Source organism: Marmota monax, unplaced genomic scaffold, assembly GCF_021218885.2.
Source record: "Marmota monax isolate L192 unplaced genomic scaffold, Marmota_monax_Labrador192_F-V1.1 WCK01_AAM20220418_F8-fsc00245, whole genome shotgun sequence".
Taxonomy (NCBI): domain Eukaryota; kingdom Metazoa; phylum Chordata; class Mammalia; order Rodentia; family Sciuridae; genus Marmota; species Marmota monax.
In genome coordinates this window covers 229640-256479 of record NW_026693895.1, presented here as the reverse complement: position 1 = coordinate 256479, position 26840 = coordinate 229640, and the positions used below count along the sequence as shown (strand labels likewise).

Genomic DNA, 26840 nt, shown 5'->3' with positions numbered 1-26840 from the left:
CCAGTGGCTTGAGAGGCTGAGGCAGGAGGATCATGAGTTCAAAGCCAGCCTCAGCAAAAAGGCAGGTGCTAAGCAACTCAGTGAGACCCTGTCTCTAAATAAGATTTAAAAAAGAGCTGGGGATGTGGCTCAGTGGCCAAGTGACCCTGAGTGTAATACTCAGTATGCACCAAGAATTCTAAAAATTCAAAATAAAAAAGACTGGGGATGTGGCTCAGTGGTTAAACACCCCTAATCCCCAGTAAACCTCCTCCCCCCCCCCCAAAAAAAAAAAAAAACAAAACAGTGAAACAGAGAGAAATCTCTGCCCATTGAGTTGCCTTGAGACATTAATGAGTTACTACATATAAAATGGTAGAACAGGGCCTGTTACGTGGCAAACACTTGAATATGTGTCAGCTACTATCTTAATGTTATCCTTACAGGTATTGGGTAGGAAGAATGCCTAGAGGATGACTAAAGCCAGCTGAATCTCAGAGGTACAGATAGTGCTGTGGCCTTTCCTGGCCTGGAACCCAGCCTGGACTGCCTGAGCTGCCCATGTGGCCAGGAATAAATAAAAGGCAGACCTAAAATAATCTTTTGGACTGATGCACTACAAAAATCAATGTTTTAAAAAGTTGTTAATCATTTTCTAAACTAGGAATTTCATTTCTGTAGCAAATTCCCTGGCCAGTACTTCCAGACTCCTTTACAACAGGAAAGAATAGTCAACGTGCGAAACTCCAACCAGCGCCGTGGCCAAGTGTGATGTCATTGCGCAAGGTCGTCTCACTGCTTTTCTTGAAACAATGTGTGCAGAGAGCCAGGCCCTACTAGATGTGAACATGCCAAATGAAGGACCAGAGGTCTCCACCTCAAACCAAGAGTAGTAGTGGGACAGTAAGAGGGGCCCAGGTTGCTGACCCAAGGAGCTTATCTGGGCCTTCCCCCAAGAGGGAAGCTGGCTTGGGAGCAGTGACCCCCTGAGCTGTGTCTCAGAGGATGACTGAGTTACCAGGTGTAGCAAGGGTGTGAGGTGAGTGCTGGAGGTGGGGGTGGGGATGGTCCCCCAGGAAGGGCACAGGCAGGAAGAACATCAGCTCAAGAACCCAGCACAGAGCCTGTGGTGGAAATCAGCAGAGGAGAGAGGTGGGGGGATGGCAGGTGCCAGGCCCGGGGAAGAGGCTCCGAGGCCATGGGAAGGAGATTGAGTTGCACGAAGGGCAGAAGATGCTGCGGGGGTGGGGACAAAGGAGGGTCCCAGTGAGAATTCAGATTTTGTTTCAGGAGCATGGGGTTAGGGGAGTAGAGCTGGGACGTGTCCCAGTGACATGACAGGAGAGGGAGATAAAATCACCAGAATGTAGAAATGATAGAAAGTTTGAGAAGTCTTGGGGCCGATGGCCATAAGAACAATTCATATTTATTGAGCATGGGGTACCCTATTCTGAGCATGTCCAAATATCAACTCCGAATATCAAATTTCATCTTTCTAATAACCTGGTGTTATTCTTCCCATTTTAGAGATGGGGAAATGAGACACAGAATGTTAGTCACTTTCCCAGCGTTGCACGATTAGCAAGTGAAGGGATCAAGGTTGAGGCCTCAAGCGTAGAGTCCCAGAGGCTCTGCTCTGCATCTCCTGGAATATCTGAGGCTGTGCCAGGCCCTGTCCTAAGCATGTTCGTGTGTTAACTCTGCAGCCCCCCAACACCCTAGAAGTAGGTACTGATATCTTCACTCCATTTCTAACGAGCGACTTCACATCCAGAGAATTTCAGTGGTTGCCCGCGCGGCTGTGAGTGCCAGGGCTGGGATGTCGACCAGGACAGCCAGGCAACTCCTGTCCCTCAGTGACTTCACTCCTGTCTCCTCCATGAGGCCTCTCTCAGGACCGTGGCCTGGAAGGATTCAGAGAGCAAAGGAATGAGCAGTCTAGGGGGACCCTGAAGGAGTGGAACCAGCTGCTGAGGTGGCGGGGCTCCCGGGAGGCTGCAATAACGTGCACAGCAGGTGGTGCTGACCTGAGAGGTACACGTGTCAGGTCCTGGAGGCCAAGAAAAGGACCAGGGGTAGGAAATGTGCCATCCATCTTGAGGAGGTGTCCCAGAAAGACAAGCTCAAGGAAGGTGACTGCTCAGGCCACTACAAGGAAGAACTCTGCTGTCACAGTTGGTAGAATACAGATGGCCTCATGGTTGGTGCAGCACACATGCCCAGTGAGACCCGTGTGGCAGTGTCCGCTGCCAAGGCACTAGGGCAGGAGGCTGGCAGGGCACAGCCAGGGCTCAGCAGTGAGGACCAGTCCCTGGTTGACAAAGGTCCCATGAAGGGAGCTTGGGAAGCTGACCCAAGCACAGACACCCACGCCAAAGGCAGAAAACAGGAGTCCCGGCTGGCTGTCCCTGTCACCCAGGTGGGGCTGTGACCTTGCAGTGGTTGCCCAAACCTCTGGGTCTGCAGAGGCACCTGCTGCACAGGTGGTCTGATGGAGGGAGGGGCTGCAGCAGCTTGAGGAGGTGGGCAGGGGAGTGCTACGGGGCTCCTCACGCAGCAGGTCTTGCCCAGAGCTGAGCACCAAAGGGGCACCTCTCCCCAGGCCAGCAGGTTGCAAAAGACATCAGGTCCTGCCATGGCTTGAATATGCAGCCCCTACCCTCCAAAATCATGTAGGGGTTTCATCCCCCCAAATCTTATGTTAAGTAAATTAAGAGACTAGAAACTTCTGTGGCTGGTGGTATTCAGAGGTGGGCATTTGGGAAATGAGTAGATGAGATTAGGCATTAGGGCGGAGCCCCCACGATTGACTCCTGGTGGCTTTGTGAGGGCAGGGAAAGGCCACATGGACACAGAGATGCCCGTGCATTCCTGCCATGGTGTGACGTAGCCATGGGCCCTGGCAGGAACCCGCAATGTGCCATTTGAACTTCCAACCTTCTAACTGTGAGTTCAATGAAACCTTTTTCTTTGTAAAATAACCTGACTCAGGTATTTCATTATAACAATAAAAAAGGGACTAATGCAATTTCCATCCTCTTTGGTTGAAGACAAGAGAGTGTTGGAGATTCTCACCGAGGGCTAGCAGATGGGAACAGATAAGCAGCCTGCAGGGAGGGACTTAACCCAGCCAGGCCTCCCAGCTCCGGCCTCCACCCAGGGCATGCGCAGGGCCTAGGAAGTGAGCTGCCAGACCCCACACAGCAGCAGAGGATGCCGGGGAATTGGAATCTCAGGTAAACAAGGCATAAATTTTAGTGTAAACATACTGTACTTAGACTAAAACATGCTGCATTAGTTATCTGCAACTGAAATCGAATTGGGTGTCTAGATTTTACCCAGCAACCCAACCAGCAGGGCACGACACAGCAGCTGGACATTCATCAACACATATGCATTGATGGAAGCCATCCCACCTCACTCTGTCACCTGCCTTTCCACTGTGGAGTGGGACTACTACTGTCATTGTCACAGGAGACGGGAGATAAGGCAGGGCCCGCCGCCAACCTGGCTGGAGGTCTGTTTCCTAACTGCAGATCTATGCTCTCAAAGATCTGAACTGCCCTTGTGCTTCAGTAGGACTCAAAACACCAAAGGACCCTCTCACTGGTCAGCCTCAAGGTTCCCAGACACTGAGACCTGAAGCCAACTGAATGGAGGCATGCATCCACGGCCAAGAGGGAAATGGCACCAGGGCCAACGTTTGCTAATCTTTGTGGAGAAAGAGAAAGAAAAGGCATGTGCAGGAGGAGAGGAAGTTGGCACATTTTTTTGTCATATCACAATTAATTTGATTAAGCTCCTTCCTCACAACTGGAAGAGGGGCAGTAGGGGCAATAAACTAGAAAAAAAAAAAAAAGAAGAAGGCATATGTAGCAGAAAGAGCCAGCTTATCCCTGGGCTTTTGTGGTTATATTATTATTATTTTTGGTTGATACAAATAGTTCCACACACTCACAAGGCACAACATGGCGCCCTTGATTCATTGTCACACTGGCACGATCGGCTCGGGTGATCAGCATGACTTCACTTTGTCTTAACACACAGACATCCTTTCCCTCATCCTTCCTCCTCCACTTAGGTCAGGGCCATCCTTCCTGGGGGCCTGTGACCAGATCTTCAGTGCAGTGAACCCCTGCTGTGATGCAGGGATGGAGGGAAAGGAGAGGGAAAGGAGAGAGTCACCAAGGGAACCCCAAGCTCGCCAGAGAGCAGAGGGTGAAAGGAAATGTGTTAGTCAGCTTTTTCACTGATGTGACTAAAGGACCCAATCAGAACGGCTGTGAAGCAGGAAAGGTTTGTTTAGAGCTCAGTTTCAGAGGTTTCATCCATAGAAGGCTGGCTCCATCCCTTGGGGCTCAAGGTGAGGCTGGACATCATGGCGGAAGAGTGTGGCAGAGGGAAGCTGCTCACAATGATGATCAGAGGCAGACAGAGACTCCACTCCCCAGATCCAAAGCCACGTCCCAATGCTCACCTCCTCCAACCACACCCCACGCACCCCCAGCCACCACCCAGTTAATCCCATCAGGGATTTGCTCACTGATTAGGTTAAGGCTATGATCCAATCATTTCTCCTCCAAACCTTCTTGCATTGTCTTACATGTGAGCTTTTGGGGGACACCTCACATCCAAACCGTAAGAAGATGGAACCCAGGAAGGTCCAGGAGCAAGGTCCTGTTCAACAGGGTGGCCCATGCACAACACATCAAGGGCCCCGGGGAACCAGTATCAGTTTCTATTATTTCCCTGCTTGAAACCTAAAGCCACAAATGTGTTCTCTGACTTCAAAATTCAGGTTGTCTGGATTCATCTTATACTTTCATCACTATTCAGTAGTGCCACTTCTTTTCTGCTTGTAAAGTTTGCAGGTCACACGAGGCAGCTCCTTAAATGACCTCATGGCTTTCAGCTCTGGCTGTTTAGGAGAATCATAGCAGCGGGACTTAAACATGCCCACTCTCGCTCCTGAGGCCACCCCGGATGACAATGGGAGAGGGTGACAAGGGTCTTTATTTTGTGGAAAGCACATCAGATGGATTGAATAAGATCTATGAGAACTGCTAAAACGAAAAACCAAAACAACAAAATAAAAAACCCCACAAACACCTGTGTGTCAACTCTGGCTCAGATGAAGCAGAGCTGGGAGGGTGAGGTCAAAGGGGTACAGGGGAAAAGGCAGGCCTTGTCCAGAGTTAATGACAACTTCAGATGGAGTGGGGGTCAGAAGAAATGTCACAGGGTTCGGATACAGGAGGATACCAGAGGTTTTTTTCTCCAGTGATAATATCACTAAAAAATGCATGAAGTAAAATCATTTTCCTATAGAGTTGTCACACAGCGAAGTCTACAGGAAGGCTTGGAGAACTGAATTCCAAAGGGTGACGAACACATTTTAATAGATTGGACATTGCATAAGGAAGGAAGAGAGAACCCGAGGAGAGAGACATGAACATTGTCCAAATTAATGCATAGAGAGAGAGAGATTTTAAAAAGAGAGACAGAAAAACAAGAATGTAATTCCAGTAAGCTGTGGGGCAGTACGAGGCAGTTTAGCATTTGCATGCTCTCATACCCAAAAGAAAGAAATGGGGAGAAAAATTTTAATGAAATAATGGAGAAAAAATGTCTAAATTTTATGAAAATTTCAACTCTCCAGTTCAGAGTGCTCAACAAACATCAAACATTATAGACACACACACACACACACAAAAAAAAAACCCCACACCTATACCATCATAAGCAAACTTTAAAAATTAAAAAAAGAAAAATCTTAAAAGCAGCTTGAGTGGGAAGAAAATTTACATCTAAGGAAACAGCTAGAAGAAAGATGGCTGTTCTCATAGGGACCAAGGAATCAAGGAGGAGGAGAGTGGAGGCTTTAAAGTGCTCAAGGAAGACAGTCAGCCCAGAATCCTGTGTCATTGGCCATGTCCTTCAACAACAGAAAGAAAGAGGAAGAAGAGAGGAAAGAATGGAGGGATGGAGGGAAGGAGAAACAGACATCTCAAAAAACATAAGTGGAGGGATTCATGGCAGTTGACAGTTGTGTCAGAAGCTAACAGAAATGTCAAAAGGCAAACCAAATATCAGTTAGAACCTTTGTCTACGCAAAGGAAGTAACAGTGTTGGAAGTGGAATAAGAAAGAAATAAAATAAAATAAAATTTCCCTTAGTTTTAATTGCTTTAAGACACCATTATCTAAAAGAAAAAGAACAGCAGCATACTGAGAGTGTGTAGGGTGTCCAAGGGGAACAATGTGTTCTGGGGTAACAATGGCACGAAGGACGGGAGGAGATTTGGGAATACATTGTTTAAGGGCCCTACTCAACAGAATTTGTCTGTTTTTTGAAGATGGCCTCTGATTCATTAAAGATGTATATTGTAAATCCTGGGCCAACAATTAAAAATATGCTTTTTAAAAAGTGTAAATAATATGTCAATAAAAATGACACAATGGAATAATAAACAACGTTCTGTTCGACCAAGAGCAGGCAGAAAATAAAAATAAAAAACACAGATGGAAAAAATAAGCATCAATTATAGTAGGACAGACTTGAATCCAAACATATCAGTAATCACTTTAGGTACAATTGGTCTAAACACACCAGTCAAAAGCTGGAGATTGACAAATTGGATAAAAAAGCAAGACCCAATTATATGCTGTTAACAAGAAAACTGCTTTAAAAACAGGGTTGGCTAAACTACAGTGTAAAGAAAAAAGTGCCCGAACACATTAAACCAGAGCCCTGGGCAGCTACGCTGTATGCAAAAACGGACCTCAGGACAAGGAATGTTTTGGGGGCTGAAGAAAGAAATCACATCAGGACAAACAGTCAATATTCCAAGAAGGAATGACAATCCTACATGTGCATGCACCTAGAACTTCTTTTTTAAAACAACCTCCAAAATAATTGGAGTTAAAACTGGTAAAACTGAAAGGAGAAACAGGCAAGTTTACCCTGGTTGGCAATGTCAGCTGCCTTCTCGCTCACCGAGAACAAGTGGGCAGAAAATCGGAAAGGATGTCCAATCTGCAGGGCCCAGTTCACCAGCTGGACCTGGCAGATGCGACGAGATGCTTCTCTTGACCACAGAACACACATTGTTCTCAAGTGTACGTGGAACACTTTACACACACACACACACACACACACCACAAATATACACAGTGCCATAAATTTCAAAGAACAGAGCTCATACCAAGGATGTTCTTGGACTATGAAAGCACTTCTAAATAATCCATGGGTCAAAGGGGAGGTTTCAAGGAAAATTTTTAACTATTTTTAACTAAATGAAAACACAACGTATCAAAACAGGCTGCAGCTGCAATGCTTAGAGGGAAGTTTTAGTCTTAAATGATTATATTAGGCAAGAAGAAAGGTCTCAACACAGTAATGTAAACTTTCACAGGGCAGGGGGTGGGGCAGGGAGGGAGGGAGCAAAGTTACAGCAAGCAGAAGGGAACTCATAAAGACTGGAGTAGGTATCAATTAAATTTAAACCAGACAAACGACAATCACTTCAATACTGAAAAACCAACAAGATCAATAAACCTCTATCCAAACTGATGAGGGAGGGGACACAAAGTATCAGGACTGAAAGAGGGAAAGTCACTACTGACCCCACAGATGGTAAAAAGATGACCGGGAAAATGCCACCCAGCACTCTGGCTATACATTCAACAGTTAGGTGAAATAAATAAACCACTCAAGAAGTGAAGGCAAAAAGCACTGTAATAGGCAAAACAGTTCTGCAAAAGAGCAAAGTCGGAAGACCACAGAACCCAATGTCAAGGCAAGTCAGGTTGGTTTTTTTGTTTCATTTTGTTTTTACAAATTCTGCTGTCAAGATTCATGATCGAAATGTTCATCCAACTAGAAGGGGGATTGCTCCATCTACTAAAGGGCATCTAAAAACCTCCTGCAGTGAGCACTCACTACTGATGGAGAAATACTGCCTGCAGCCCCGGGATCAAGCCCAGCCAGGGGAGGCTCGTCTGCCCTCACCATGGCAGTGTGGGGGGCTAGCCAGGCCACTAAGGCAGGGAGAAACTCAAAGGCATCAGTAGTGGCAGGAAGAAGGAAACTCTTTATTCCTATGTATGTATTGTGTATGTAGAAAATCCTGGAGTCCACAAAGAAACTGCTGAATTTAATAAGTGAATTTAGTTAGAATATAGGATATAAGGTTAATATATAAAATTGTTTGTATTTTAATACACTGTCCACAAACAATTGGAAATTAAATTTTAAAAAGCAACAATTTGAATAAATTTATTAGAAAATTTGTACTGGAAACTCAAATGCTGGATATATGAAAAACTTTCATGTTCATCAACAACCCAATTTAGAAATGGGTAAAAGACCAGAAATGTGTACTTCCTCTCTGAAAAACTAGTAATTTCTTAGAATGTTGGACATATACTTATCCAGTTGCCCAGAAAGTCCTCTCTAGGTATTTACCCTTAGAAAAATGAAAAACTTGTGCAAGAGTATTCACTGTGTCTTATTCATCCTCGATAAAAATCCTGGAAGTCACTCCCAGGTCTATCAGGGGGAGAATAGATAAGCCAGTTGGGGTTTGTTCATTTAATGTTCCTATTCAGTAATAAAAATTAACCAACCATCAAGAACATTGAGGGACACCAAAACGATACGTTGGAGGAAATGCATATGGTATATGATTCCACTTAACTGCCGTGCAAGAGGAGGCAAACCAAGCTAGGGGGAGAGCAATCTGAAAGCTGTTTGTCTTGCCTCGGCAAAAGCAAGGCACTAAGCAACGCAGTGAGACCCTGTCTCTAAATAAAATACAAAATAGGGCCGGGATGTGGCTCAGTGGCCAATTGCCCCTGAGTTCAATCCCCAGTACCCCCCCCCACCACCAAAAAAAAAAGAAAGAAAGGAAGGAAGGAAGGAAGGAAGGAAGGAAGGAAGGAAGGAAGGAAGGAAGCTGGCTGTGTCTGCTGGTGGTGAGGTGGGAGCTGGCTGTGAGGGGCCTGAGGAGCTTTCCCAGGGAAATGTTGATGCTTTTCTATTTATATCTATTTTGATTAATGCATATTAATTTTGCACATTAATGGGATTCACTGTGATATTTGCATGCATGCAGCCTGCAATGTCAGTATCCTTCTGACCCTTCTTCCATCCTCCTCCCACCTTCCCCGGAACCCTTCTCAGTCCCTCATATTCACTATCCTACTTTGACATCAACTTTTTTTTAGGTTCCCATATGAGAGAGAACATGTGATATTTGTCTTTCTGTGTCTGGCTTATTTAGCTTAATATGATATCCTCCAGTTCTATCCCTTTGCCTGCAAGTGACAGGATGATCATCATCTCCTCCTCCCCCACCTCCTTGTCCTCCTTCCCCTCCCCCTCCCCTCTCCCCCTTCTCCTCCCCCTCTCCTCTCCCCCTTCTCCTTCTCCTTCTCCCCTCTTCCCCCCCTTCCACTTCCTCCTCTTCCTTTTTTTTGGTACTGGGAATTGCACACAGGGATGCTCAACCACTGAGCCACATTCCTAGTCCTTTTTATATTTTTTTTAGAGACAGGGCCTCACTATGTTGCTTAGGGCCTTTCTACATTGCTAAGGCTGGCTTTGAACTCTCGATCCTCCTGCCTCAGTCCCCCAAGATGCTGGAATTATAGGCATGCACCACCATGCCTGGCTAATTTCATTCTTTATGGCTCGGTAATATTCCACTGTGTGTATCATAATTTCTTTTTATTAATGCATTTTTTTAAAGAGAGAGAGAGAGAGAGAGAGAATTTTAATATTTATTTTTTAGTTTTGCAGTGGACATAACATTTTTATTTTTTGTATGTGGTGCTGAGGATCAAACCCGGGCCGCACACATGCCAGGCGAGCGCTACCGCTTGAGCCACATCCCCAGCCCAAATGCATTTTTATTATATAGAATAATGGGTTCCATTGTGGCATATTTGCAACAAAGGTTGTTATTTGTGACACTGAAATGTTTGCTACATGAATATGTATTTTTATCAAAACTTACTGAACTATACACTAAAAACCATGCATTTTACTATATGCAAATTTCAAAAACTCTCCAAATATTTTAAATAACAGATGTTGGATGCAAGTAATTTAAATTTTTTCCAGGTAGCGTGGCTCCACCTTCCTGTTGCTGCCTGAAGCTGGGTCTGTAGGATTCGCTGTTGGGACACCCTGCAGGGCTGGCATCTGCTCCAGCCTTGTGCAGCAGGAACAGAGGGCAGCACCCCCATCCTCACCCCTCCAGTAAGCAGCATGTGGATATGGCAGGTCTCTCCCTTCACCACCTTATAGACCCCAGGACCTGTCACTCCTCAGTGTGTAAATTTCAAACACATGCCAACTCTAAGTGATCCACGAGCGCGGCATTGCAAATGTAGAGAAGAGGAACACAGGAGGAAGGACCCAAGTTTGGAGACCTCTTCCCAGTCCACCTACTCCTGGGCCCTGTGATCCTAGGCAGAGCCCGAATTTCCTAGCCTTCAGTGCGGGAGTGACAATACTCACTCAGACACCCCACAGCGTCCCAGCTCTGAGGAGGAGCTGCTGAGAAGGCTCCTGGGGGGAGCCTGGGTTGAAATGTGAATTCCCCTGCACTCTGAAGGCACCATCGCTGCCCTTGTCCTAGGTACCCCGCCTCTCCGCCCCCACCCCAACATACACACCTTGACCTACTTTAGAAAACTTGACTGTTGATTTAGAACTTTTATCAGAACATAGAGCTATTTTAACTGTTCAAGTCGGTTATGTTTAGAAACTGGCAAGAAGCATTGGTTTGGGTTTTCTCAAATTCACTTGGATTCCATTTGTCTGATAGATAACTAACAGTTGTTTTTCCCTTTTATTTTTTATTTTATTTATCTATTTAATTGTTATTTTTGTTACTGGGGATTGAATCCAGGGGTGCTTAACCACTGAGCCATATCTACAGCCCATTTTATTTTTTATTTTGAAACAAGGTCTCACCAAATTGCTTAGGGCCTCACTAAGTGTATGAGGCTGACTTTGAACTTGTGATCCTCCTGCCTCATCCTCCTGAGCTGCTGGTATTACAGGCAGCACCATTATGCCCCACTGTTCCCCCCACCTCCCCCACCTTTACCCTGGGCATCAGATTTGCACCACAGGCTCCTTCTGGCTCGTGGTTAGGAAATGACCCCAGTGTCTGCCTCTCCTTTTAGTGCTTATTAATACCAGGGCCTCCCATTTGCCTGGACAGAATCGACCCCAGGGCCATCTCACCTGCTGGTAAAGGTCAAGGCCAGCACTGTGGCCAGGTGAGGCATCAGCCGGAGCGTCTGTGTTTGGTGCTCGATGATCCTCACCTCTTCCTTGGCTTTGGGCCCAAACTGCCTCCGGCTAGAGAAAATCAATTGACAAATTTTTATCAAAATGGGGTGGGCAAATTCATGTCCAGAGCTAAATCTGCTCCCCCACCTTTGTTTTCAAGCAGTGTGTAATACAGAAACCTGGGTCTCCTTCAAAGGGGTTCAAATAATAAGACACCCAAGACTCTGAAAGAAGCCTGGTGGAACTCTTGGACTCTTCAAAAATTAATCTTCCCACCATGGAATATTTTAAAGGAATGTATCTAATACACAGTAATTTTTATTCTTAGCATTTACATGACATTTTGCAGTTCCACGTGCCCTGTGATCATTAATTATCCAGCTTTCCCATGTTTGTGGTATCATTAATGGGCTAGGAGCCATACCCCAGAACATATTTCAAAAGGGCATCCTCAACAGAGGGTGACGTTAACCCCATGCTCCCGTCAGTTTCACGGTGGGTCATTATTCCCAGTGCCTCAGCACCTCCCCTGCAGGCCTATGTACAAAGGCCCCTCCACATCCGCTGCGAGTCCGTTTGTGCCTTGAGGACAGAGGCTGCATTGCACTCTGAGGCAGCTGTGTCCAGGGGACCAAAGCTCTCCTCAGAGCAACATACAAGATGGCGTGGGATGGTCCCCACAGGCAATGGCCAGGGACAAGCCTTGCAGAAGCCCGAAGCTGCAGACTTCGGGCAAAGAGCCAAGGCCTGCTGCACAGTCTCCCTTTGCCCATGCAGGCCAGTGCTCTATGGTCCTGAGTCTGGCAGCATTCCGACTTCAAGCAGTTCAGAGTTTAATGTTGAGTGTGTGTGTGTGTGTGTGTTTACCAGGGATTGAACCCAGGGGTACTCAAACACTGAACCACATCCCAGCCCTTTTTTATATTTTATTTAAAGACAGGGTCTCATTGAGTTGTTTAGGGCCTGGCTAAACTGCTAAGGCTACTTTGAACTTGCAATCCTCCTGCCTCAGTCTCCTGAGCTGCTGGAATTACAGGCATGCACCACCACGTCTTGCTGATGTTGATTTCTTAAAGAATGACATTTGACACAATACATGCACATATACACACACGAGCACACACACATACACAGTGCCCACTGTCAAATGCCCAGAGCATACCTGTACTTCAGACACCCTTAGACTGGGGATATCTATCAATCACTCAAAAAGAAAAGGGAAAGACCAATTTTTTTTCTAAAAATTTTCTATTTCATAAAGGCTTTCTTAAACATAATTTTATATTTTGATATCATCTTTATTTGTAATCAAAACAAAGGCACCCTAATGTTTCTCACAGGGAAGGCATCTAGAAGTAACAATAGGCCATGTCCTGGGGAGGGAGGTGGTGAGGACAAATGGCAAGCATGCACTGGGCAGCCGCTGGCAAACACTGTGAGCACAGGATTGTTTTCCACAATCTAACCACCCACAGATGACTGTCCCAGGAATACCACCCCACCCTGCCCCCGGTCCATGTCCTTCCCTCTGTCCCTGCATACGCCCAACCAAGGCAGGGCGTGGCTCCAAATGAGAGGCTGGACAGGCCATAAGGAAAGCTCTCAGCTGGTTCTGGATCACGGTGAGACCAGAAAAGAGACAAAAATCACAGATCCAATAATGGTGCCATCATAATACTAGGTTATTGCTGTGGACTGAATTTGGGTCCCCACAAAATTCATATGTTGAAGCCCTAACCCCCAAGTGACTATTTGGAGATAGGATTTTTAGGAGGTAATTAAGGTTAAATGAAGTCATGGGGTGTGGTGCTAATCCAATAGGATCGGTGGCCTTATATGAAGAGGAGGAGTGCTCTCTCTTTCTCACTTATGCACTGAGGGAAGGTCATGTGAGGACAGAGCAAGAAGGCACCATCTAGAAGCCAGAAAGAGAAACATAACCAAGACACCAGATCTGATCTCAGGCTTCCAACCTCCACAACCAGAGATACATGTCTATTGTTTTGTTACGGAAGCTGGAACGGTCTGATACAGTCATTTTACAAATTACATTTTTCTTCACTGTCTGAACTTTTACTTTTAAATGCTATGATTATACAGTGGCTTTATCAATGATGTGTCTAAAGTTTTATCAGGGGACATCTATGTATCTGCTCTGTGTCCAGCAGAATACTAGGGGTTGGCATCTATCATGTCCAGCAGTGTACTAGGGGTTAGCATCTATTAGGGTCTAGGTAGTCAAGTACCAGCCACTGAGCTCACAGCCCAGGATACAGAGAAGACTCAGGCAAGGTGGCATGTGCCTCAAGAGCCTTGAACATGGCCTAATCTCCCACCCTATGTCAATCACCAGTATTTCCTGTGTGCAGCCAAAAGATCATTTCAGGGCACTCTAATCACATGGAGACAGCAAAAGAAGTGATTAATCATCACACCTTTTAGGTTTGGATTTGCTTAAAAATTATTTCAAACATACAATTTTAAATAGCATCCACCAAATTTTCAGTTTCTGCCTGTGAAACCTGCTTTGGCATGGCACATAGTAGGCGCTCAATAGCAGACAAAAGGAGGAATGAATGAACCTTGAGAATGAAGAAATGCAGATGAAGCACAGCACAGTGTCCCACTCAAGACCTCAGGGAAGGTCTTCAGATGCCAGGCCTCACCTGCCTTGTTAGAGTCTGTAAGCAAGTCAAAATAACACCTGGCATTTTGCCAGGGGAATGTTAAGAGTTCGTAAACAAGTCTGGATGGTTCCTGGCAAAATGCCAGAGGGAGTGGTTTGAGAAGTAACAAAAGCGAGCCATTAAGTGTGGAGATTCCTTATTGGTTGACTGATGTATCTAGTTTATGCTAATTAGATAAGCTGTGTGGAATGTATAAATACTGCTCCTGTCTTGCAATAAACGGCTTCCACTCCTGCTGTATCAACGTACACAAGTTGTTCGTCACCCCCCGGTTATTTTGCTGCAGCCAGACTGCGGCACTGCCTGCTGTGCCACCCAATGGTGAGCCCTGTTGACCCTCATGATCCTTACCCACCAATCAGAAAGTGCCCCGTGCCAATACCCTGCTCTGTTGAACCGCCCCCAGCTCTATAAATGTGCAAAGCTGTTCCTCAATAAATGGGTACTTCTCTAACAATGAGCCTTGTCCGGTCGTTGCAGGACCTGGACCTGCCCTGGACCTCGCAGGTGGACCTTGTCAGGTTCCCATTTCTCTTCAACCCCTGCACTTCCACTGGGGTGACAGAGCAGAAAGAGACTTCCCCCACAGAGGGGCCACGAGGCAGGCCTTGCGTGGCTCGTATCGTGCTGACAGGGAGGAGCCGCGCTATACTTCTGCTGAGTTCCCAGGTAGCTTCACAGAAGTCAGGAGATTTCCACGGAATCTGAGTTTCCAACCTTTCTTGAAACACAGGATGGGTTTCTTTTTTTCATGTAAAGTAATTTGCTTTGGCATCCTGACCTGTGAGTTATGTTGTGACAATGATGTAGCCAGCCATAGGCTTTCCTCAGGCCACAAGTTCACTGGGGGTTCCTGAGGGAGCAAAATGGCTCTGACCAGTCAGGTGGCATCAAACCCAGGAACCCACCCAGCCTTCCTTGAGACACTGCTCTTCCCACAAGACCCTCCATGTGCTCTCTCCACCCCAGGCCTCTGTCTGAATAGGGCTCTCTGCCCCAGAGAGCCCCACTTCTAACTGCCACATGTCTAGAGGGACTCATTTGGGGTTCCCTCCCCACACTGAGACTCCTGATTCTCCTCCCTTCCTTGACATGCCCCTTCAAAAATCAAACCCAACCAACCCAAAGCAGAAAGCAGCTTCTCCTCAGAACGCCCTGAGCTTCCATCTGTGACCCCTTCCCCGAGGTCCAGCACCTTGTCCTTTCAGACTGGTACCATGCGGCCCTGAATGAAGCCTGGGTCACTGTGCTTCCATGCCTGGGGCCTCGCTGACCCTGGGAAGGGTCACAGCTAGCTAATCCGAAGGTAGCAAATGATGCTCTATGGGCACGTTTCTCAAACGCAAGCTCAGGAACCCAGAGCCCACTCCCAACCACCTCCTCTATGAGGTTCCCACACGAAGCCACTGTGGCCGTGCCCTCATCACCCAGGGCCAGGTGCCAGGCAACTGCAGGCAGCCTAGGCCTCAGAACCCACTAACATGATCCAAAGTGGGCAGTCCTCCCCTGCTCGGCCCACCTGGCCCACTGCTCCCTGCAGGAACCACCGTAAAGGCCCAGGCCTGTCTTCCCTGAGTCCTTCAGCTCCCCAGGAGGCCCTGCGAGGCATGGTGCGCCCCCTCCTCTTGAAGTGTGAGCAGAGAGCTGTCTTCCCCACAGCGCTCCTTTTCTGAGCTGGTGACCTCACCGTGTCTCGACAATAGCAAACTCACATTTTAAAACACACAGCTCACCGACAGCAGGCCTGCTCACCTTCAGGCACGGGGGTAAGCACTCAGGAAAGATGGGAAGCGAGAGGGCAGGGTGACTATCCTGCCTTCTCATAGTCCACCCCTCCTCCCACCACCCATCCTCCCCCTTGAATGTTACTAGATGTTTTGAAAAAATGAATAAATAAAATCTGACGTACTGGGTGAATACCAGCATGCGTATAGGGCAGGGATGGACGAAGGCAGAAAAGGAGCCTCCCCTAATGCCAGCAGCCCACCCCACTGCTGGCTTTCTTGCCAGGGACCAGAAGGAAAGAAGTGATGGGCAGAAGAAAGCAGCACCTAACTCACTCACTCACTCACTCACTCACTCACTCCTCCCTCCCTCCCTCTGGCCCAAGATGCTGCCAGTCCCCAAAGCACTGAGTAGTTTCTATGCCTCTCTGTCTGGCTTCTCCAGGGGGAAATGGGACACTAAAGGCTGATGACCCTTTTCCCACCTGGAGATGCAGCCAGAGGTTCAGCCCTGTGACTGCCACTGTCAGTCCCCAAGCTGGCAGCCTGGCTGCAGCAGAGGCGGCAGAGAGAGAGGACTTCAAGACTCAGAGGGCCTGGCCTGTGAAGGAACCTGCCCTGCCACTCTGCGGCCACCTCTCGTGGATGCTCTCAGAACCCGTTGACTGAGCTGGGTGCCATGCCAGCCAGGCCCATCCTCTGGTTGCCAGCACCTGGCATGCTGCCCTGGGCACAGCTGTACTCCTGCAGCTGGCCAGCAATTACTGCCTGCCAGAGGTTTTTATTGTTCCAGTTTATGATCTAGACGGACACAATATTCTTCCTGGTCTTTTCCTCCACTGGGTTACTATTTTTTCTTTTAAAATACATGTAAAGGCTATATTTTTCTCTGTAAACATATTTTTACTTCAGTACCCAACACACTCCCCGCACCCACTCCTGAAAGAGCCCAGAGTCACTTAGCTCATTTTTTTCATGGTCCTTTAAAAACAAAAAACAGGACATTGTACACGCAATGATATCTCCGCAAAAATAAATCCGGAGCTTAGAGAGTGCTGTGCACGGTGCCATTTAAAATTACAGATTTAAAGAGCTATTTCTGGGTTCCAGCAACTCCTAAGGAATAGAGGAAGCATTTATTTTGGGTTGTTTTATTTCATTCCCACTCAATTTTGAACGCGGCTGCTTAAAGCAACACTCGTGGAAACTGACACGGCTGTTAATCACCAAGACAGCTACTGCAGGCACAGCCTCTGGGGGACCACAATGCCTCCCTTCCCAGCTTTCCCTCTGGTCTCTTTTCCCAAAGGAAGGCAGTGACCTACTAAAAAGATAATTGCTTCCCATGTTTCCCGCTCTGCGGCATCATTGCATCAGGCTGCTGCAAACGGCATCCCGTCACGTGGAAGGAGAGGCATGTGGCCTCTGCCCTTGGTCCTGAGACGTCTTGAGGTGCTCAGGCTGGTCTCAGGTAATCCTGGGATCCCCCTTCACTGTCAAGGTGCTGAGCCCTTCCGACAAAAGCTGAGCTCCTTCCTGGGCCCAGGCCACCCTCTTTACGGCCACCTTCTTTATGGCCACCTTCCCTTCCTAATGACCCAGATGCAGACTAGGTTCAGGGGAACCTTGAAGGCCCAGGCTGACCCCTGAACCCTTTCCCCACTGGCCCCCACAGAGGGGCTTCAACCTCTCAATGAGGCCACAACCCATCTCTTTCTGTTTCTCCTCCTCCTCTCAGGCACTCCTGGACATAGAAACTCAAAGGGCAAATATTTTGCAAAGCAGGACACTTTAATGCCACTGACTGGACCCAGCAGATTGGATCCGAATGGCCAGTCAGGGTGTAAAAATTCCTGGCTTCTTATTATTAAAAATGTGTAGAAGCCAGACACCCCAACTCTCAGCCCCATCACTTGTCACCCCAATCCATCCTACCTTGGGGTCAACCTTGGGATTGTGAAAGGGATAGTGCGCACAAAAGTGATGCTTTTGTGTTTGTGCATTTACGGCTCAGTGTTTCAGGATGTGCCCATTGGGCTCTGAGCCATCCTGCACTAAGACATCAGGCTCGGCAGGCCATCCCCACCAGTCTGTAGCTGTCGCTCTTTCAGGGGGCAACTCTGGGTCTGTCTGTAGAGGAGGTGAAAACCATGCATGTGTGCGAGTGTGGGGGGATATAGATAAACCCTGCTCTCATGGTGGTCTTGATGTGACTAAACATGCAAACTGATTCCAAAGAATAGAGTTCTCAAAATGCCAGCACATAACATTCACTCCTTCTGAGTACATTTTCTCCCAACCCTAACAGTCTATCAATAATAAAGCCAGCAAAGACTAGAAGAGATGATTATGATGAGATCAATGACAGTGACAATTTTTTTTAACATGTGACTAATTCAGATACAGAAAGAAATGAGGGTCCATTGCTGTGACGTCGGTGTCCAAAAGCCTACATAGAGAGCGGGGTGGTCCCCACAAGGCTGCAAACACAGACATGGAGACCACGCTGTCCTGGCCCGAGGGCACCTCTTTGCCCACCATTCACTCTTTTCTTTCCTTTCCCAAAGATCACATCAGATCAAAAGCCCAGGAACAAAAGATCCTCCCCAACAAGAAACCCATGGGTCTGAAGTTGTGGCCAGTGTCTGGCAGCAACTGACCCTCCATTATCCAAGACTGACTTCCGCACCGACCAGCACTGGGAGAGCAGGGCAGGCTGGAGCAGGCTGCAGATCACAGCTGGTCAAGGTCAGGCCACTTCCTCCCACCAGCTGAGAGATGACCCCAATGGAGACGCTAGAGGCCCTTCAGGCAGGAGACAACACCCAGCAGAATAAACCTGCACACTGGGGCCACGTTTCTTCTGAGCGGGTTGTTTCTGACTGACTTTATAATCCTGGCTGCGAGGACCAGCAGGGTCACCCTGCTTCTGAGATTGGCCAGTTCCAGGTTCTTCTTTGAGGATTCAGCTCTACAATCAAGAGTGGGTCTGATCCATCATGTTTTGGTTCAAATCTCTTGAAAACAAACACCCCAGGAACCTGGCTGTCTGGCTGCTGAGTTTGTTCTTGTCCTGTTCTGGTGCCTTGTGCTGCCCATGGAGCACATCCAGAGACCAAGTGGCTGTGTCCCCACAGGCAGCTCAGGAGGGGAGGCAGAAGACAGAGTGGTGAGAAGCCCAGGCTTGGGATCAGACATGTCTGGTTTGCATCCAGGCTCTGGCACCTGCCAGTGTACTGTCTTGGGCAAGTTACATGAACTCTCTGAGCCTCAGGATCCTTAACCCTAAACTGGGGCTGATCATCAGTGTGTGCTAAGTGAGGAGGCACCACGCTGACAGGTAGCAGGTGCCCGAGGCACAGCAGATGTTATCACCACAGTCAGCACCATGGACCCCGAGGCTCTAAGATCACCCGCTATTCCACTCATTCTTGATCAAGAAAAACCTCTGTAAATTTTTCCCAAAGCAGTCTTTTTCCTCCCTTTAACTCAAACAAACCACTGACTTACTCTGCCTCACTAAAACCGCTGTAAAGAGATTCGAGGTGAAGAGAAAAGTCCTTCAATTTAAATCCCACAACTTAAAGATAATAAAATGACTCAGAGAAGAAGCTGTCTGTGTGTTAGAAGCGCCCCATGTGCATGCACCGAGTGCATACCCACACACCCCTCTGTGTACCCCCCCATACCCCTGTGTACTAGAAATCTCTCTGACAACATCTGCCCCATTAGGTCCCCAAAACACCAGCTAATCTTCTCCCCAAATTCCTGGTGCAGACAGGATGGGCAAAACACAGCCAAAGAAGGTGCTATGGTCAGAGTCTCCCACAGAAGCAGCAGGCTCTTTCTAGAGCCATCAGCTGAACCCAGAGAGGGGCCTGAATGCCATTCAATTGGTTCCCACACAAGAGAAATTACTTTACTTTTCAGAATTACAGACTTAGCAATTTCTGTGAGTGACATAATGGCTAATGTTAATCAACAGAACTGTGATTCTTTGAAGTTTTCCTTGAAAAAAAAATGTGTCCTAATGAATACAAAATTACAACAGCGGGAGACGCAGAGCCATAAATTATAGCTGAGGCTGCCTGGGGTGGGCTAATGATTTCACTGTTGAGTTATTTTCACATCTTAAAAAAAATTACATATGGACAGAGATGCCATCCATCAGGGATCTTGCAGGAGCACCTCAGCCATGAGAGTAAGGAAGCCAGAGGGTCAACCCTGGGGGCGCCGGGCTGGTGTCCTCTTTCTCTGACGTCCCATGGCAGGGGCAATGCCTGGTGCATCCTGGGTGCCCAGTCGGTGGCTAGAGCCTGTTACCATCCTAAAGAGAGCAATCCTGACCTGAGTGTGGGCAGTGGGAGGTAGGCAACAAAGGCTGCACCTCAACATCTCCAGGTCTCCCTTCACCGATACTGAGCACCAGGAGATGACGGCCACGTAATGAAGCACTCTAGAGTGTGTGCTTGTCCCTATGCTTCTGCCTGGCTTGAGGCTGTTCTTGACAGCCAGGATGTCCTGAGATGCTGGAAGGCTAGCTGGTGCTCCCACTCCCCTTCTCATCTCCAGATTTCAAGGTAACGAGTGCCAGGGGCTCCAGAAGCAACAGCAAGGTCTTCAGATCCACGAACATGAGATACGTCTCTATTTATTGAGGTCTTTTTTGATTTTTTTTGGTAGTTGCCAGCATGTAAACCCCACATGTGTTTGGTTCAATTTGCACCTAAGTATTTCAATTTTATGAGCAATTTTTAAGTCAAATACCATATAATAAGGTCTAGGTCATATCTCATGGTGATCCCACAAGATTCCATCGCCTAGTGATATCATAGCTTAGCTTTTATAAGTACACGCTGTGATATTTTCATAGTGGCAAAATTGCTTAATGATACATTTCTCAGACTGGGCCCCTATTAAGCAGTGCGTGATTGTATATGGTATTATATTTTAATCCCAGTATCCATGTGTTTTCTGTAGTGTACAGAAATAAAATTGATCTTTGTATGTGTATTTTGTATCTTCTGACCTTGCTGAACTCACTTCTTAGTTCTAGGACTTTTTAATAGAAATTTTGAAATTTTCTTTTTTCTTTAATTTTTTTAAATTTGTTTTAATTTGTTACACAGGACAGTACAATGACCTTGACATATCATACATTTGAACCAGATGGGATATAATTTCTCATTTTTCTGAGTGTACAGGTTGCAGAATCACATTGGTCATTTTTTTTCAATTTTTTATTTGTTTTCATTAGTTACACATGACAGTACTTTGTATGTAAATAATCATATCATTCTAAGTACTGTGTTATTACTTGTTTCCAAAACTATATGCTTTTAATTTCCTTTTCTTGTCTTAGAGCACCGGCTACAACTTTCACTAATATGTTGAATAGTATTGGCAAGAGTGTATATACTTGCCATATTCCTTATATTAGAGGACAACACTCAGTATTTCACCACAAAGTATAATATTGGCTGTATATATTTTTTTGTAGATTCTTTTCATCAAGATGAAAGTATTCCTCTCTTCTATTTAAATGAGTTTTTTTTTTACCATGAAAATATGTTGAAGTTTCCAAATGACTTTTAAGTATCAATTGATAGAATTCTTTTTTAGATTGTTGATATGGTAGGATATCTTGATTAATTCTTTAATATTAAACTTTGAAGCCCTGGAATAAGTCCCACTTGATCATAATGTATAATTCTTTTGTTATATTGCTAAATTCTATTTTCTGATTTTAAAAAATATTTTTGTGTGTGCATTCATAAGAGACATTGTTCTGTAATTTCTGTTTATTATATTATCTTTATTTGGTTCATGAATCATGATATGACCAGCTTTATAAAATGAACTGGACTATGTTCCTACTTCTTCTCTTTTCTCAATGTTGCTAATTTTTTTTTTAATGTTTGGTAGAAGCCAGGTATAGTGGTGCACACCTGTAATCCCATCAGCTTGGGAGGCTGAGGCAGGAGGATCACAATTTCAAAACCAGCTTTAGCAACTTAGCGAGGCCCTAAGCAACTTAGTGATACCCTGTTTCAAAATAAATAATTTTAAAAGTGGTTGGGGATATAACTCAGTGGTTAAGCACCCCCAGGATCAATCTCCAGTACCAAATAAATAAATAAGAGCATGGTAGAATTTTACAGTGAAATCATCTATGCTGGAGATTTATTTATTTAGGAGTTTTATTATGACTTCTATTTCTTTTGTAGTTATAGGGTTATTCTAGTTGTTTTACACACTGAGTTATGGTGTTTTATGGTTTTGAAGAATTAGTACACTTCTTCTAAGATTTCAGATTTATGCTTACAGAGTTGTTCTGAGCACTCCCTTATTATTCTTTTGATGTTCTGAGTGCCTTTAATAATCACCCCTGGATCATTCCTGATAATAATTTTTGTTTTGGGGTTTTTTTTTTGGTACTGGGGATTGAACTCAAGGGTACTATACCACTGAGCCACACCCCCTGCCCTATTTTGTATTTTACTTAGAGACAGGGTCTCACTGAATTGCTTAGCACATCACTTTTGCTGAGGCTGGCTATGAACTCGCAATCTTCCTGCCTCAGCCTCCTGAGCTGCTGGGATTACAGATGTGCCACAGCACCCGGCTCCTAATAATAATAATAATTATTTTTTAATTTTTTGTTTTAATTTCCTGATAATAAGTTGTCTCCTCTCTCTCCCTCTACACGCCCCCCATTCTGACAGTATTGCTATTATCTAATTTATTGCTTCAAAGAACCAGCTCTTTGCTTTATTAATATTATTCTCTATAGCTCTATTTTCAACCTCAATGATTTCTGCTCTCATCCTTATTATTTCAGTCCTTATTATTTCATTTATTACTTCCTTTCAGTTTATTTTCTTCTTTTTCTAGGTTCTTGAGTTTTTCTAGTTCTTGAGCTTAGATATTGATGTGAGACGCTTCCTCTTTACTAATGTTTGCATGCATTCATTGTTATAAACTTCCCTCTTGGGGAAAGGAAAGGGATATAGCTCAGTGGTAGAGTGCCTGCCTGGTATGCATGAGGCCCTGGGTTCAATCGCCAGTAACTGAAAAACCAAAATAAAATCACACACACACACACACACACACACACACACGGAGCACAAGATATGTTGTATTTTGGTGATTCCAGGAGGGTACTTGAAGTGAATGTGTTCTCTGCTTTTGTTGCGTGAACTGTTCTATAGATGCTGATTAGATCTTATTGGTTGATCATGTTGTTGAGTTTTTCTATGTGATTGCTGACTTTCTATGTAGTTATCTATCAATTATCGAATGAGGATATTGAAATTGTCTATTAAAATGTGGGTTGGTGGGCTGAAGACACAGCTCAGTGGTACAGCACTTGCCTGACAGACATGAGACCCTGGGTTCCATCCTGAGAGCCATACAGATGCACAAAAGTGGGTTGGTCTAGTTTTCCTTCAGTGCTACTAGTTTTTGTTCACATAATGCAGAATGTTATGTTTTACAGACATATTTAGGATTGCTACATTTCCTCGATGGATTGAGTCTTTTATCATTATTCAATATCCTTCCTTGTCTATGGTAATTTCTTTCCCTGAAGTCTACTTTACATGAAATAAATAGAGCCACTCCTGTTTTTACTTTGGCTAATCTTTGAATAAAATATCATTTTCTATTCTTTTACATTCAACCTGCCTCTGTTGTTATATTTGAAGTGAATGTTTTAAAGGCAGCATAGAGATTGGTTATGTTTCTTAATTCACTCTGCCAACCTTTTTTTTTAACCTAAATTATTTAGACTATTTACATTTAATGTAATTACTAATATGTTAAGGATAAAGTCTTCCCTTCTTAATTTGTATTCTGTTTTTCATTTCTTGGATTCATTTTTATTGCCTTCCTTTAGCTTACAAGAACATCTTTTTAAATTCCATTTGATGCATTATTGTGTCCAGGAGTGTACCTCTGGATAGCATTTTTTTAGTGGTTATGCTAGGTATAACATTACATATACATAAATTAGCACTACAAAATTGGGTCATTTCACCAGTTAAAGTGAAATTCCATCACCTTCTTCTGGTTATGCTTGCCTTAAATACTTCCTCTATTTACAGTTAGAACCACAACAGACAGTGTCATAATTTTTTCTCCAACTGTCAAATATAATTTAAAGAACTCAAGAAGGAAAATCTATTGTGTGTGTGTGTCTTTTTGCTTACCTTGTTGTTTCTTCCTTCCTGATGAGCCAAGCTTACTTCTTCTGCTTTTTCCTTTCTGTTTAAGGAACTTCCTTTGGCTATTCATTTGAGATAAGTGTGCTAGTGACAAGCTCAGTTTTCCTTCATCTGAAAATGTCTTGATTTCCTTCTCATTCTAAAATGTCATTTTTACTGAATGTAGAATTCTGGTGTCACGGTTTTTTAGTGTTTGCAAAATGTCAGGCCACTTCCTCTGGCCTCCATGGGTTTCTGATGAGGCATCTGCTGTGGTTCCAATCCTTTCCCTCTGCTGCAACATTTTCCTTTGCCTGTAGTTTCCTAAAGTTTCACTGTGATATATGTTATGTGGATATCTTTTTTTTTAGTTGTAGATGGACACGATACTTTTATTTATTTATTTTTATGTGGTGCTGAGGATTGACCCCAGTACCTCACACGTGGTAGGCAAGTGATCTACTACTGAGCTACAGCCCGCAGCCTTCTGAGTTCATCTTTTATGGGGTTTGCTCAGCTTTTTGAATCTGTGGGTTATGCCCCTTGCACATTTGGGGAGTTCTTGGCCATTGTCTCTGAGCATTTTCTCAGCACTGCTCTTTCTCATTTCCTTCTGGGACTCTGAAGACACAGCGCTAGGTCTTTTGTTAATTCGTAGGTTGCTCAAGCTCCGTCCTTCCTCCTAGCCCAGGTCCTGTGTGTTGTGCAGATCTGGGGATGCTCACTGCTCTGTCATTCAGTTCACAGTTCTTCCCTGGGTCCTCTCCATTGTGCTGCTGAGCACATACACTGATGGGGTTTTGTCGTTGTCACTGTTTTGGTTTGGTTTAGTTTGTTGTTGTTGTTGTTTGTTTGGGGGTTTTTTGGGCACTGGGGATTGAACCCAGGAGAGGCTGGCCCTGACCTTGTGATCCTCCTGCCTCAGCCCCCCGAGTTGCTGGGATTATAGGCAGGTGCCACTGCACCTGGCTCACTGATAATTTTTATTTAGTTTTTTTTTTTCATTCTAAAATGCCTGTCTGGTTCACCTTTATATAAATTTTTTTAAATACCTTTTTTAGTTGTTGATAGACCTTTACTTTATTTATTTATATTCAGTGCTGAGAATCGAACCCAGTGCTTCACACATGCCAGGCAAGTGCACTACCGCTGAGCCCCAGCCCCAGCCCCAGATGCATCCCTTATATTAATTTACTTTCTATTTTTTTGCGAAAATTTTCTATGCTTTTATGTTTCAGGTGAATATTTTTCAAATTACTCTCTCTGCTCTCTTGGTGTTGGTATCTCTCGGTTGTCATTTTTATTCCATTTGAGGGCTTCCTGGTTCATGGTATGATCAGTGATTTTCCACTGAAACTCATACATTTTAACACTATCCTGGGCCACTCTGGATCTTATTTAAGCCTCTGGCTTCCTCTGGCACTGCTGAGGCAGGGAAAGGAGTCACCACTGACAGACAGAAGCAGAAATCCAGGCTCCCCAATCTGATCCTGTTAGCACCCAGGTGATGGGGGTGGGTTCCTCCACACAGCAGGAGAGGGGTGGGCATTCTGGCTCCTCGGACAGTCCCCTTTGCACGTCAGTGAACATGCGTCATTTCTGCTGGGTTCCAGAAAGTTCTAACTCCCCTCGGCCTGCTCCCTCCCACCACAGCAGGAGGTGGAGGAGCTGTAAGGCAGGTTCCCTACTGGTATCTCTGCAGACCACAGGGTAAGGACTGTTACCTTCTGACGAGGATAAAATCCCAGATCCTGACTTGGCCTTCCAACACCAGAAGGTGTCAGAACTCTGCACCTGCAGAGGGTGACAGTCTAGCCTCCCCTCTTGGCTTTTGTGGGCATGGGTGTGTATGGGGTCTCAGCTCTCTGTGGTGTTAGACTAAAGGAGGGCAGTATTTATCTGAAATTTTCCTGTCTTGTGGTCTCTTTCCTGGTATTTGGGGAGGAAAAAACAGGTTTTGTTGGGGCACGTACATGCCTTTGTATTTCCACTGGTGTTTTGGTTCCACCAGAACCTAGTCCTAGCTTGAGATTCATAAGACAGGAAGAAACCAGAAAACCCCCATAGGACCATTCCTCAGACCTGGGGGTCCCGGCTGCTCTGCCTTCCTGTCTTGACCTTTCTGAATCTTCTCAGGTTTGTTCATATGTAACAATCCAGACTTTGTAGTTGTCCTTAGGGGAAGAATCATATATTTACTTGATCTTCCTACAAGCGCAAGTCCCATTTCAAGTTTCTAAACATAAAATACATAGATTTGAACTTTAGAAAGTCTACCTTTGTTCAATTGGTGTAAGTGTGGAAACCAACACCATTAGATTTATTTAGCTTTCATATGAATAAAGGGAGGCAGAAGAGAAAAAATCATGTATAGATACTAATTTGGAATACATATGCCCCATGCTCTCCTTCTTAAAAGATGTGCCACATCTTAAAGATGTATATTGACCTAATCATAATGTACTAGGAACAACAAAATATTACATGGAAAATGTGTGCAAAATTATAGTGACCCCAGTGTCAGAAAAAGTGAAACAGTTTGTTATAATCAAGGGAAAATGACTCTTTAACATATACTAGCATGCTTGATCAGGAATACATTATGCAAGTTCCGTGTTCTGCTTTTCTGTTTACCTAAGATTTCATTCTATGCATATCACTAAATAGACTTGAAATTATAATTTTAATGATTACTTCCTGAAATTTCTAGAAAAAATACTACTGAATCATAAAATGTAAGTTTTTTTAAAAAAATCTCTTGACATATATCATCAACTCACTTTCCAGAAGGTTTTATCAATCTATTCTTTCTCCCAGTATATAACCGTACCTATCTTAATGCATCCCTGGCAAAGTTGAGTGTTGTTCTTTCAAATATCTTTGTTAATGCAACTATTACCTCATTTAACTTGCCTTTTTTCATTATTAATAATTTAATT

At 45.0% G+C, this 26840-nt stretch overlaps 1 protein-coding gene across 1 annotated transcript in view; it reads right to left on the bottom strand.

Moving 5' to 3' along the window:
• The window catches only part of Acoxl (acyl-CoA oxidase like), a 326620-nt gene that overhangs the window by 165681 nt on the left and 134099 nt on the right, over positions 1 to 26840 (bottom strand). The window contains 1 exon segment of the mRNA XM_046462815.2: positions 11239 to 11355. Coding sequence (XP_046318771.1) covers positions 11239 to 11355 — 117 coding nt within the window.